This window comes from Lonchura striata, chromosome 4 (assembly GCF_050655825.1).
Source record: "Lonchura striata isolate lonStrDom1 chromosome 4, ASM5065582v1, whole genome shotgun sequence".
In the NCBI taxonomy this organism is placed as follows: Eukaryota; Metazoa; Chordata; class Aves; order Passeriformes; family Estrildidae; genus Lonchura; species Lonchura striata.
The window spans coordinates 69,376,987-69,390,693 of NC_140706.1; the positions used below are offsets into that span (position 1 = coordinate 69,376,987).

At 43.9% G+C, this 13,707-nt stretch overlaps 1 protein-coding gene across 7 annotated transcripts in view; it reads right to left on the bottom strand.

Moving 5' to 3' along the window:
• Positions 1-9,196: 9,196 nt before the first annotated feature.
• UGT8 (UDP glycosyltransferase 8) overlaps positions 9,197-13,707 on the bottom strand; it is a 35,641-nt gene continuing 31,130 nt past the window's right edge. For all 7 annotated transcript variants that reach the window (XM_021531494.4, XM_085579395.1, XM_085579398.1 and 4 more), the window contains 2 exons: positions 12,433-12,652; positions 9,197-11,504 (listed from right to left, as the gene is read on the bottom strand). In XM_021531494.4, the coding sequence (XP_021387169.1) occupies positions 11,141-11,504; positions 12,433-12,652 (584 nt within the window). In that variant the 3' untranslated portion in view covers positions 9,197-11,140. The remainder of the gene's footprint in view (positions 11,505-12,432; positions 12,653-13,707) is intronic.

Below are 13,707 nucleotides of genomic sequence, written 5' to 3' on the forward strand. Positions count from 1 at the left end.
TCCAGCCACACCAGCTCCCACACTCTTCAACCTCCTCCCTGTAACTTTTCCAAGATATTCATCTGTGCCACAGGGGATTTCTTACCTCTTTATGCACCTCCATAAACTGGATGTGTCTGCAGCAGTGGAACACCAGGAAACGCAAGGCAAAATGACAAGGCTGCTTAATTTCACAGTCCAGTTCCCCGACATGGAGGACAGCCCCGTCTCCCTCGTGCATCCTCCAGCCTGGCAGGCCTACGGTGCTCAGCAATTTGTATTCATCAACCAACTGACACACATTTTTTAATGGATTACACTTCCAGCCTGGAGCCTATTAAAACATCAATAGACAATGCAGAAGTTATTAAAAACCCTAAACTCTGCCTCTGTCACTGCAGGTAACCAACATCCTCTAGCAGTGGTTTAACACACACACAGAGTACCCGCACCCAAAATATTTGGGATTCGCTTCAGAAGGGTGAGGATTTGGGGAATACCTCCACTGGAAGCAGCTGCAGCAAGAGAATCTGGTCCCCTGTGTTTCCTCTACTTTTTCTATTCTCCCTCAGATGCCACCACAGACCTACAGTTTTGCAGCTCCTGCCTTTGCAAGGCAGTTTTTCTAACAAGCTAAATGCTGCTGTGAGTGGAAGCCAGTCCCTGGAGCTTCAGGATATCCCCAGGATATCAAATAGCACAGGTAAATACAGGCAAATATCCTACTATATTAAGGAAGCCTGAAGCAACAAGCATTGCTGGAACAAAGCCATGTATTTACAAACAGAATAAGGAGGAAATGGGTCCTGGGGGAATCACAGGAATCACCCCACAGTACACTGCACTGATATGGCACCATGGATTGGTACATGGCTTACATGGAGATAGAAGTTGGAATTCAGCTCCTTCACTTCTCTGAGGGGCTGATTCATCTCTGCTGATGGAAAAAGACCTGAGGTGCTCAAGCTATAAAACCTGGAATGCCTTTCCCCCGATTTGTGGATTGGAAATGCATCTGAAATCTCAGAAGAATCATTCCCATGAGCAGCAAGGTCAAGCCAAGCAGAATTCCTTGTCAACCTCTCAAGAACTAACTTGCTTTTTAATTTCTTTTTCAAGCTACTGCAGAATCCATTTGGGTTGAAGATGGATGTCAGAGCAAAGCCATTAAACAATGCCAAGGATGCTCTGAACAACCTCCAAAGTCGCCTTGAGGAGGTCAGGGTGTTAATTCATCAGGAACAACATTATTTGTGATATCCCCTGATTTCCACTGTGATTCACTCCCACCTTTCCTGAGTTAGGGATGCACTGAGGAAAGGAAAACACTGAAATCTTAAACTAGCAACTATTCTCCTGTACTTAGTAGCTGATTATGAAATTTACTCCATACAATCTTATGTGAATCTTGAAAGGGAAAATGTGTTCAGAAAATGTGTTCATTTCCCACTCAGGAAGGTGAGAAATCTCTTCATTAAAAATGCAGGGGTTTAAAAACATTCCAAATTCTCAAATTAATCCTTGAGAGGGAGGATGCAGCAGAATCAAGAGCTGAGACATGACCTTGCAGACCTTAAAATTATCCCTGCCTAAGGTCGCCCTAGTTTGGCAAGGCTGAAATGAGACAAACCTGTGCCTTGGGGTTATGTGTGCATACATGGGTGTTACTCCCACATCCAAAACAAATCCCTGCCTGTCCATTCTGTGTAATTTTATCTCACATTTCCCTGCCATCACTGACTCCTTTGACAGCTGCACTTACATCTGAATTTTCTTTCTCTCAGATTTAAACCTGTGGAGCAGCAGCAGATTAGGGAAACAAGGACCATCCTTGGCATGGTGCAGGACCTGCAATTTCATCCTGGGATGGGCTGCTCCACTTGAATCCTGCCTTTGTGCTAGGGGCACCAAGGGGAAGCTCTCCCCAGTCCCTCAATCACCCCCTTGTATTCAGTCACAAACTGGACTCAGCACTACCCAGCCTCTTGCAAATCCACATCTCTCTCCAAAGGCACTGGGAAGGAAAGCCAGGGCAGGGCTGGAGCGGGATCCACCCAGAGCTGCAGGAAGTGTGACCGAGTCACCCAACCTCCACTTGGGCAGTGGTGACACCCTTCAAGCCTGCAATTATTATTTTTCAGGGAGATTCCCTGTAAAATAGAGTGATTTCCTGTTCTCCTAAGGAAAAAGAAACATTACCCTTCTCTTTCCCCAGCCTTCAATCCTGGCATATTCATGGCTGTTAGTTTTGCTTCTGATGCCTGGTTCTGTCCTCAGAGCATTGCACAACCCAGGAGATACAAATATGGGAAATGAGTGGGAAAACACATCTCCTAAACCACAGGGACACTTTGGCACAGGGGTAACACGTGGAAGACTCCACTTGATTTGTTACAGAGATCAAGGAACAGGGATAAGAAAAAGGATACTGCAGAAGGGCTCAAATCCCAACCGCATCATCTAATAAAAACATTTAATAAAGAACACATAACATCCAATAAAACCCCTTCCCAGTGAGGCTGCTGCAGCTCTCTGGGAGATGACGAAAATGCTGCTTTGCTTCCCTCCTTTAGTTTTTTTTTGAGGGGGGGGGGTTTTGTGGTTTTTTTTTTTGTGTGTGGCGGAGGCACGCGATATTTGTTTGTTGATGAGGGTATTCTGCAGGCCGCACAGCCCCAAGAAGCAGCAGAACCCCACTTTTCCCAAGAAGCAGGATGTGCATTCCCGGCTTGCAGGGATCGCGACGCCAGATGGCAGCACAGCCCCACCTATGGACGGCAGCGGGAAGAAGCGGGGGGGGGATTGGAAAACGAGGGGAAAAAAATGAAAAGGGGAAAAAGCGGTGGATGTCGAACAGGCTGCCTGCAAGGGAAACAGCTCTGCTAAGGGAATACCTCCATTAGGATGCTCCAGCTTCCAGCCCTGGGAAAATGGATCCCAAGATGCCAAAGAGCTGGCACAGTGGACAGGATACATGGATACAGATGTAGGATGCTGATACATGAACAGGGATGCGGACACTTGTTAATCCTCCTCAACCCCTCAAAAAACCAAAAATCATCTTAAAAAACCAGAAAAACACATTACTGTAAATTTCAAATACTGTCATAAACTGAGATTTGGAATCCCAAATTTTTTAACTTCAGGCTGAGTAGTAGATTTTGGTTTGGTCTAGGCCTTTTCAAGTGCCTTTTAAAAAGAAAAATAACACACTTGCTGAGGAAAGCCATCCTTTGAAACAGACAGTGAGAAGCCAAAGTGATGCTGGAAAACACAGAGATATTTCCCAGCCCAGAAATGCCCTGAAGTGAAGTGGAAAGGGTTTTCCAGTTCACATGTGAACCATGAGGGGCTGGCTGCAAGTTTATCAAGCTCCAGGGTGAAACTAAGAAGCACTTTCTTCCTGTGATACAATCAGAAAGCCACTAGCCAAAATCACAGAATCAATCATGGAATTACTGAATGGTTTGGGCAGGAAGAGCCCATAAAGCCCATCTGATTCCAACCCCTGCCATGGGCAGGAACACCTTCCACTACACTAAGTTGCCCCAAGCCCCATCCAGCCTGGTCTTGGACACCTCTAACTTTACCTTTCTGGTTTTGCCTCACAGAATAGTTATTTGGCTAAACTCCCTTCCCAGGCTCTTTCCCCAACTCTTTGCTGTGTAACCTCAGCTCCTCTCAGCCTTTGTCTGTCAGAGCAACTGAACAAGCTGGGAATCAGCTTTTCTTTCCTGGAATCTAGTGCCAGCAAACCCAGGGGTTCAGGGATGCTGAGAGAAAAGAGCAGAACTCCAACGACTGAGTGCTCGTGCAGCCTGTCCAAAGAAGGGCTGGGGAGACTCCTTCCCTGGGGATATTCAAAACCATCTGGACATGATGCCCTGGGGAGGGCAACTCCTGTCGAGCAGGGATTTTTCTGGGAGGTGGTTGTGTCTTCATATTTCTCACAGAGTGAGGCAAAGCATCAGGAGAAAAATGCAAATAAAGGCAGTGAGGAGACTGACGGGGCAGCAATGCTTCAACAGTTATGGGAATATTGGTGTTCAGCTCAACTGAACTTCCCCAAAAATGTCAATAAGAACTGTTCTGGCTCGCATGACTGGTCCCTTGCCATGGATAATAATCTCTCACACCACACCTGACATACCTTTCCAAGGCCCAGCACTGGGCAGGGACTGCTCAGGGCTCCCACCCAGCCCCAGCCCTGAGAACCAATTGTTCTCTACCGGGAAGTTTCTGAACCGTGCAGACTCGACAGTCTGAAGGAATGCTCCCTTGGCATCCAGACTGTCCCTGGACACTGAATGGGGGGGCTACAACCTAGCCTCCATTTTACATAGATCATAGTGGCTCAGGTAATTCAGCCTCTAATACAGTTCAAACTGAGTTTGTGGGCTAAAGGCTGGGGAAATCAGCCTTTAAAGAGTGACCAGAATTATGCATTGTTTAAATCCCTCCAGCCTGAACACTGATATTTTAACTTGGCCTGAACAGCTGCCCTCTGGTTGCCACCCACACAGCTCCTTTATTCCCCACTCCTGTAACTGGGGATGTAGACCATGTTCCCAGTCATGGTGTGAGAAAAGGGATGGCTCATCCCAGCATCCCCACCTTGAGGGCTCCTGCATGGCCCAGGGCACCTGCCTTCTCCTGCATCCCAGCCAGGAGCGCAGAGAACAGGAGATGAGGAGCCCCTACACAGGACACCACCCAAAATCAACCAGCAAATGAATAGTCCTTCCTGTCCTGGAGCAGAATGGGGAAAACTCAGAGCACTGAAGACAACCATTAAATAGCCTGGCCAGAGGAAAGCCACAGGGGTCACCTTTTGGGCAGGGCAATGACCTGAAAAAGGCACAAGGACACAGCAGAAAGAAGAACAGACACCCAGTACCACGGGGGGACAGCCCCAACAAGAGCTCCGGAGACATTCCACAAACAAATTCCTCATGCCATAGGATGGACAAATAAAGGAGAAGACCACACTCCTGCCCTTCCTCCCTCACCCCTCCAGAATTCCCTCTGTGTTTTCTCTCTGCCAACACACCGAGGTGTGCCCTCACCTGGGAAGCCACCCAGGTGGACATGTGGTGACTCCTATGACACAAGGAAGAGTGTCCAGCTTTCCCAACCTTTCCTCCCACACCCAGGAACAGCAGGACTGCCCAGAAACCGGCCACAACAACACATCTGGTGAAATGGTTAAGTGGTTTGGGTCTGTGGGACATTTCCTGAAGATGAAGAAATTACTAAGAAAGTAGCAACAAGAAAGTTGGTCACAGATTTGGGAATGATAACTTGCCCTAAAGTCGCTCTTACGGTATTTGATCAGTGATGTTGTTGCTTCTAAAAAGTTGTTCTACCTGTAATGTCACTGTAACCCTCTTAACTAGAAGTCTTTTCTATACCAGCCCCTCTTAATTTGATACAGCAATCCCATCAGGCTCCCATGGATAGACTGGAATGTTTCCTATTGTTACCTTGAGATGCTCTTCTCTTCACCTCCACTAAATGCACACTTAAAACACAAAAAAACAAAGAAACATAAAATTAAAGAAGCTGATGAATCTTTCAGGAATCCCAAATGTCATGTACAGGTAAGGATTCATTTGCCTTTTTGGGAAAAGCATGGAGTCACACAGTCCCACCCCTCCTTACATGTCATTCCTCACCCCCTGGTTTCTTCATTGCTCCGTCTGTTGTCGTTAGGCTGCTCTGAAAGAGACAAATAAACAGGGAATGACCTCGGGTTTACTCCCATGGGGTTATTTTTAACCTGGATCTTCTCACCGGGTTCGTTTGTGGTGCAGCTCCACACAAAGGAGATGTGTCTGCAAAAACGAGGAGCCACTTGCAGTGCACAGCAGGAGGGATGGCCAGTGGGAAGGAGTCCTTAAAAAAGAATGGATGAAGCTCTTTTACCTGAGTAACACAAGCAATGGGATCCAGGGAATACACTATTCCCCTTGCTGTATCCAACCATCAATCACACTCCAAGTTCTTAGAATTTCATCTAAAAAAAAACAAACTCCAGCATTTTTTTCCAGTAAAAGTAGCACAGATCTTAATTCATGCATCTCCTTGTCATGCTTTTCTTGGCACCACCAAAAGACCCAGCACTGCACCATTTCCCAGACCAGAGGCTGCAGAGCCAAAAACAACGAAAAAGAAAAGCTAAATAAACATTTCTTTCATCAAGAATCTCATGGGTGAGGCCTGAAGCATTGAAAGGTCTTATCTACAGTGAAATCCAATGTCCAAACTTAAATCTTGGCTTGGAAATGCTCCCTGGGGCGAGGCTGCCTCCACCCAAGAGCCAACAGAGCCCAGGGAGGACATACAGGATACACAGGAGCTTTCCAGACCAGCAGAACTGGGATGGAGCTACTGGAACAGCTTCTGGCAGAGTTATGGTGTCCCCAGGTGAGTTATCCTGGAAAGCAGAACCAGGAAGGCAGGGAAATGCCAAGGGGGCTTTGGGAAAGTGGCAAATCAACACCTGGCAAGCTCAGAAACTAACACACAGTAAAAATGCTGCTGAGAAAGGCTGATGTACCAAAAAGGGAAGATATAGAAACATTCAGATGAAGATCATAAAAGCATAAAAAAGCAAGGCACAACAGAGGAGAACCTCTTACAAATACAGGCAAATGTGTTAATTCCTTAGAGAACTCTATTTTCTCAACATACATACTTGCTGTCTCTAGGTTTCCCTCAGTGGGCATCTCCTGGAGCTGAGAACTCTTATCCTTGCTGTAAATCTCACAGGAGCAGAAAATGAGAATTTATTCAATGCCTCTATCTGAGATTATCGCATATCTGCTGCTTCATTTCAAGAAGCAAAAAGCTGTTTGTGTTTAGAATGAGAACAATTTCTTCCCATCAGGCTGTCACAGGAGTTCAGTGCATCTTTTTGCAGCGAGCTTGGACAATTACCAGGTGAGACTTGAGGAGCACAGACAACACAGAGACATTCCAGAGGGTGCTGAACATCTCTATGCCCACTGCAGCTCATCTCCAACCAGCCCCTTAAGTCCAAGCATCCTCCTAACCTTTGCCCCTTCTAGTTTTGAACACCTGCTCTAATTCTGCATTTTTTTGTAGCACCAACACACACAAACACACAAACTGCTGCTTATATCTCTCCCAGGCTAATTACACTGCAAAGCCCAGCCTATGCAACACGGTGTCAGGAGGAGAGAGACAAGGAATTCTTCCTGACATGGAAAGAAATATCTCATGGTCACCTACAGCTCTCTGGGATTTCCCAATCCCAGCTTCACCCAGTTGTTTTCCAAAACCCAAGATTTTCTATAAAAGAGGACACTGTCCATATTTATGCCTATGTGTATTCAGCTACACTCTTTAAAAGCAACCACCCCATTTTATGATATCTAGCAAGGCATTTTTCCCCCTAACAAATTAAACTCATAGACACTAAATTAAAATTTTGTCTGTTAACTTGTCCTAAATAAATCTTAAGTATGAAGGAATGTAGTAAAACATCTATAATACTATAAAGCTCTGGTAAAATATGATTCCCCGGACAAAAAAATCACAAGGGAAACAAGATGAACAGATGCACACAAAGTAACTCTGTGTCCATTCCTATCAGTACAGAAATGTACAAACTGAGATTATTTCAGTCTCTTAATCTGGAATAAAAGTGTCTGTAGGTATTCCCTGCATTAAGAGTATTTGGATGACAAAAATCTTGGTAGTCACCTGCAAAAGTCAAAGTCTAGGTTGTTTCTTCCCTTAGTAACTATTCCCCACCAGTTCTTACTCCCAGAGATGCCATTATTTCATTAAAATATAATTATACTGACATTTAACAATTAATGCTCCATGCAGTGCAATTCTGCTATATCAGTGCTTCTGTCTTCCTCCTAAACCTATGGAAGGCTGGTGTTTGTGCCTCAAAAACCCACCTGACACACTTGAATCCTTCAATCTTAGTCCACGCTGTTCTTTTAAGGAGCAAATCCTGAATTGGCTCAGTAATAACCCAAGGAAGGTTTGGCATTCCTGATCTGTTTATTTCCTTAACTACTGCTTAATACCTAAGTAATATAAGACTCATGTACCTAAACAATTGGATGATTCTGTCCCTTACTCCAATAGAAAATTCCAGAACATGAATTTCCAAGATTTCCCTAAATACTGTTCAACCTTCCATCCCCTCAATGTATGAGGAACTGAGTCTTTTCTATCCAAATTTTGTTTCATTACAGAGAAACCAAGACTACCCAACACAGTGTGCTTCTTCAGTTAACAGTGAAATGAGATTCAGCATTTGCTGGCCTGTTTGAGAAAACACACACACACTCATAAATAAATCAGGTTTATAACTTTCAAAAGGTGTGATTTTGATTAGGATAAGTAAGGCCCAACTGTGGTATTTTCCAATCAGTGGCACAGCACTGTCTTGGAAGATGAATTCAGTTTCTTCTAAGTGTTTTGTCTGTTCAATGCCTAATAACTACTATTGATCAGAGGGGTGACTAAAGCCTCAGTCCTGATACTGTGATGCAGTCTGGAGACACACAAGTATTTTTAAACCCTTTCTTTAGCATTCCTTCAGCCATTTGACTGATTTCAACACTGGCTGGGCACCAACAGCAATCACTGCTCAATTCTGTGTCTGAAACACAGGAACAATTTGCTTGCTGTGGTAAAGAGGGGATTGAAATAACCACAGTAACAGCTTGTGCTTGAACTTAGAAGTTGAAACACAACAGGTATTTCTAGACATGAGGTGGATCCGCCTCATCACGAATTTGGCAATACCATGAACGCAGCAACTGCCTCTTGCAAAAGAATTGCTGCGTGTTTGTACCTACAGAGACTACTCAAGAAATCAATCCATCATCCCAACTAACATCACTGTCAGCCCTGCTTTTCAAGTGAAGAGCTTACCACATACAGGGAAACAACAAAACACTGTGCCAGGTATGTACACCAACCTCAAAAAATTTGAATTGCTTTTAAGAAACATTTCTCTTTCAATTCAAAGCCCCAATAGGAAATGGACCTACACTCACCAAAAAAAAGATATTTTGGATTTCAAATACATACCATGCAACACAGTAAACATTGAGAAGAAAAGGTGTGTGTACCCCAGTAAGCATCCACATTTAAGTACACCACATATAATGGGTACTAGGAGACAACCAGCATTCAGCTGAACAAAAATATACTTCCAACAACAGAGTTTCTCTATTAAATCCATGTTTATTGCTTAAGTTTTATCACAGTGGAGATTAAATTATGCTTAATCATCCGGTCAGTGCTTTTGTACCTTCTTTAATGCCAAAAAACCCCCACATTTTAAACCAAGTCATTCATACACTCGAAGTCTTCTCACCATCCCACCATTCATCGCCTCTGTGTGCTCCTGTAGTCGCCACGGGCTGCGAGATTGTAAAAAGGTATAGCTAAGAGGCTTATATTTATAATACCATTTTTTTGTTCAAGTATTCAGAGAGCAGCACAAGTAGCTGCCCTGCATATTAGAAACGTATCTGCACTGTTATTTATTGCTGTAGGACCGAGGCTCCTGATGGAATGGTGATGAAATTTTGCATCACTGTGTATGAAGATGAGCTCAGCATCCCGTCATCATCCCAACTCCTCCCATGTTAGTGAGCGACACAGGGCAAAACGGGCTTCCCTCCTTTCTCTTTCAGCCACAGGACCTCGAACTACAAATAAATAAAGCATACACTCACAACATGTGTAGTGCAAATTCCAAGTAAACAGAATGACATGGAAATAAAACTCATAGTTGCCAACTTTGGTTGAGCAGGGCAGCAACGATTCCACGCCCGGCATTCCCGCCCTGGGAGCGCACACCGCCGCCAGCGTCCCGTGTCGGCGACAATGATTGAAGGAGGTTTTGGAGGCAGGGGGACACGGGGCCACCTCTGCACGCCAGGTGGCCAGGCCTCACCCTACACATGCCACCAGCCCCGGGCAGGATGGGTGGACACCGCCCACGGCGCGGAATTCCTATTGGCAACTACGTGGAACATGGATTGCGTGGCCCAGACTAATAGAAGGTAATATTTCTGTTTCTCCAGATACAACCATTGAAAGAGAACATCTACAACATTGCGATTCAGAAAGAACTTAATGAGAATTAACAGGAAAGACATTCAACTCTGGGGGAGTGCTGTGTGGGGGTGGTTCCCTTTAAACAAACCCCAAGGAGTGGTTTGAGTTTGCACAGCTCTGGGCCATCACAAAACCTTCTGCACTAAGCACAGAGCTAGATCTTTATAAGTTCTTTTTTTTTATTGTTGTTGCTGTTGTTTCACTTATTTTTCTTAATTATGCAAATCTATTTCCCACACAGCCGTATTTGGAACTGAAATAAGACTCCCTAATATTTTTGTGGCATAAATTCTGTATGCAGAGAAAGGCGACAAAAAAATTTGTCTCAGTTAAAGTTAGGACACACTGTAGACTTACTCAGGACCCTTTTCTCCAAAGTACTGTAGCGAGCAGAAGAGTCATGCAGCTTTATCAGTAAAACAAGTTCATATTTTTGCCATTTTTCTTCAGTGCTCATTAAGATTACTCCTATTTTTTTTAAAACGTTTGTTTTCTCAGTCCACAACTTGCTATTTCTCGCATAAAGACTGGGGGAAATAATTTGTGTTTTAAATAGCATTCTTACACAACAGGTTGAACCTTCCACAAAGGAAACAGAACTAGCACTAGAGAGTTCTCTCAGCTAAAAGGATGGAGATATTAAAATAATAAAAAAATAAAGGGAGAACACCTCTGCAAATAAAAAGAAACCTCTCCTCATTTGGGACACACACACCGAGCTTTTAAAAGCTGAAAATTCATAAATACGGTCATCGTATAGAATTTTAGAGAATTAAGGCTTCTAAAAACTTCAGTGCCAAAATAACCTCTCTGCATATCAGTATTAAGAATAAAATATTTTTCATTTTAGGTTGTGCTTGCCTTTTTTTTTTTTTTTTTTAAGACTTCTCTTAGTTCCATAGAATTTTGTCACATAATATTACATACTGAAGGGGAGTGTTAGAACTGCTTATTGAGGTTTTAAGTAGTTGTTAGACTAAGTTACAGCGATAAAATTCGATTACTGATCTGATTCATTACTACTTTACATGGGGCTGTTGGCTCATTTCACCTTTTTTTCATGCTTAATGTGGCCATTTCTTCTATACTTGCCATTGGGGATCCCGTTCTGGTAGTGTCCATTAACAGCGCTATGTTTGTCATTGGACCAGAGATGCTTGCTCTGCTTGCAGATTAATTTTGCCATCCTGGCCAAAACATAGTAAAGTAAGGCAGCACCCACTAGTAGGACCAAGGCAATATCCAGTAAGAAATACTGAAACAGGGAGATGCTGTAAACAGCAGCACGTAGATGCTGGGCTCCGTTGTGGCGCAGGATGTAATTGATCCAGTACACAGTCCGGTTCACGGGGTGTCCAGGCTGGTCCTTGTGGATCTCCGACAGCCTCCGCGCCCGCTGCCGGTAGCTGCGGGGAGGAAAGCAAACAAGGAAGAAAGGAAAAGCTGTCATCTCGTTTCACTGTGCAACTGAATCACCAGAGAAATGCCCAACAGTGAAAAAACATGGCGTTGATTTTGCAATAAACCATTTCCGCCCAGGTCCAGAGTTTCGCCCAAAACTCTTGGTTTTTCACCCCAGCAGCCAGTTTCTTCCTCTTCTGTCTGCAGCTTATTTATACAGGACTTGCCTTTACACCAAGGATAATTGCACAAGGGGAAGGTGATGCAACAGATGTTATCAAGATCACTATCAACATTCCCCCTCTCTGCTGCTGCCCTGCTTGCTCCTGACAGCAATCTCCTTTCCCAGAAAGACTCAGCTGCCATGAAAGAAGGAAGCATCAATAGCACCACACTCCAAAATTAGGGTTAGCCCAATACAATATACTTCCAGATAACACCTCACTAATATTAATCTGGATATGAGTGAGGCCAGGACAGGAAAATAGCACATTAAACACAATTTTTTTCATAATAAAATCACATAACTTAGAGTCACTCTTCCTGAACACCTCCCCATTCTAGCTAAAACCCAAACCATGTACATGTATCTTGCTCCAGGCAGCACCACAGCCAGACTGCTCGTGTGGAGTAATCAAGACAGGCACAAAGGGACCTTGGTCTGCAACACAGAATACGTTGGGACAGGTTTGTTCCCATAACCTCTGTGCCTTCCACATGGCAACTGCTACAAAGCAAGCAAGACAATTGAATTTTGGTGCTGAGCAACAAGCCCAGCACCCACACAGAAACCTCGGCTGTTGGGTAATCTTGGGAAATAGGACAAACACCCAGACTTGCCTCAACTATACACACAAATAATAAACCACATTTTTTTTCCACTGCACAAAGGTTTCATATCTACTCACGCACAACCAATTGCTCGTTCCATACCTGGGATCATTTATAACTTTTACTAGGGCTTCATAGAGCTCACTCTCAGTCATGGTCTTCCAGTTGAGCAGTATTCCCATCCCTTTGGCCTGCACACGGGTCATGGTGTCGTAATGGTCTCCAAAGAGGGGAATGCCCACCACTGGGACACCGTGGTACATGGTTTCAAAAATGCTGTTCAAGCCTCCGTGACTGAGGAAAGCTTTAATGTTAGAGTGACCTGGAACCACAAGAGGCATGAAGGTTACAAAATGCACTTCCATCTCCTTTATATAAAGTTGTTGAAGCACGTGGGTATGACAGATTTTTCTTCCTTTCCAGGACTGTCCTTTTAACCTTTCTTTTATTTCCCACATGTACAGCTAAAAATTCTGAACTTTCAAATACAGACGGCAGTAACAAGACTAGTATGTGTCATATGTTCTGCTTATTTCAATAAATTCCTGGCATCTTGTAAATTTTAGTTTTTCAAAATCTTCCTATCTAATATGTTTAGCCATGTTGATTTTTAGTAGTTTATTTTAAGCAGACAAGTGGAATTATTTCATTTCGTGTTGATGCATTTGTCTAGTGGACCATAACTGCAACTCAGGCAGGTTAAAATTACTGCAGCTTGTTCTGAAGTTCTACCTAAACCTACTCTGCTGAAAATTCCTCATGCATTAAATCATTTCCTTATACACTGAGAGAGAGAACAGCCAAAGTAAAGAAAGAAAATTCTCATGTGTATGAGTTGTGTAAAATGATTAATGGAGTAATTAATATGCATTACCTGCTCCTGAGGAGCTGCAGGTGGTGACTCCAGCAGGTTCAGCTGTACACATGAGCAAGGGGGAGCACACTTTTGTATGGAATATATTTTTTTTTAATGGCAGGACAACTGATGTCACACTCTCCCTTAAAGCTTCACATACCTTATTTGAGGTTAGCAAGACCTAACAATCACAGCAACAGCCTCACATGGTAGAAAAAGCAGCCTGCCTCAGAGCAGCCCTGTAACCAAAACAAATCTACCTGCTCTAGGAGTCATCTGCCTACTCACTATGCTCTCCAGCTCACACACACACTGATGCTTAATGCTAGTTAAGCTCCCATCAGAGCTGCTTTGGGAACACACAAACATCCAGAAGCAGTCAAATATTCTGTGGCCTCTCAGATCTGCAATGGGCTTAAGTACGCTTTGACAGGGAAGAGAAAGAAAAATAAAACCTCGAGTTTGATTTCCCTCTGAGAACCTGAAGCACCTCAGTTCATCAGAAAGGTTATCAGCTTGCA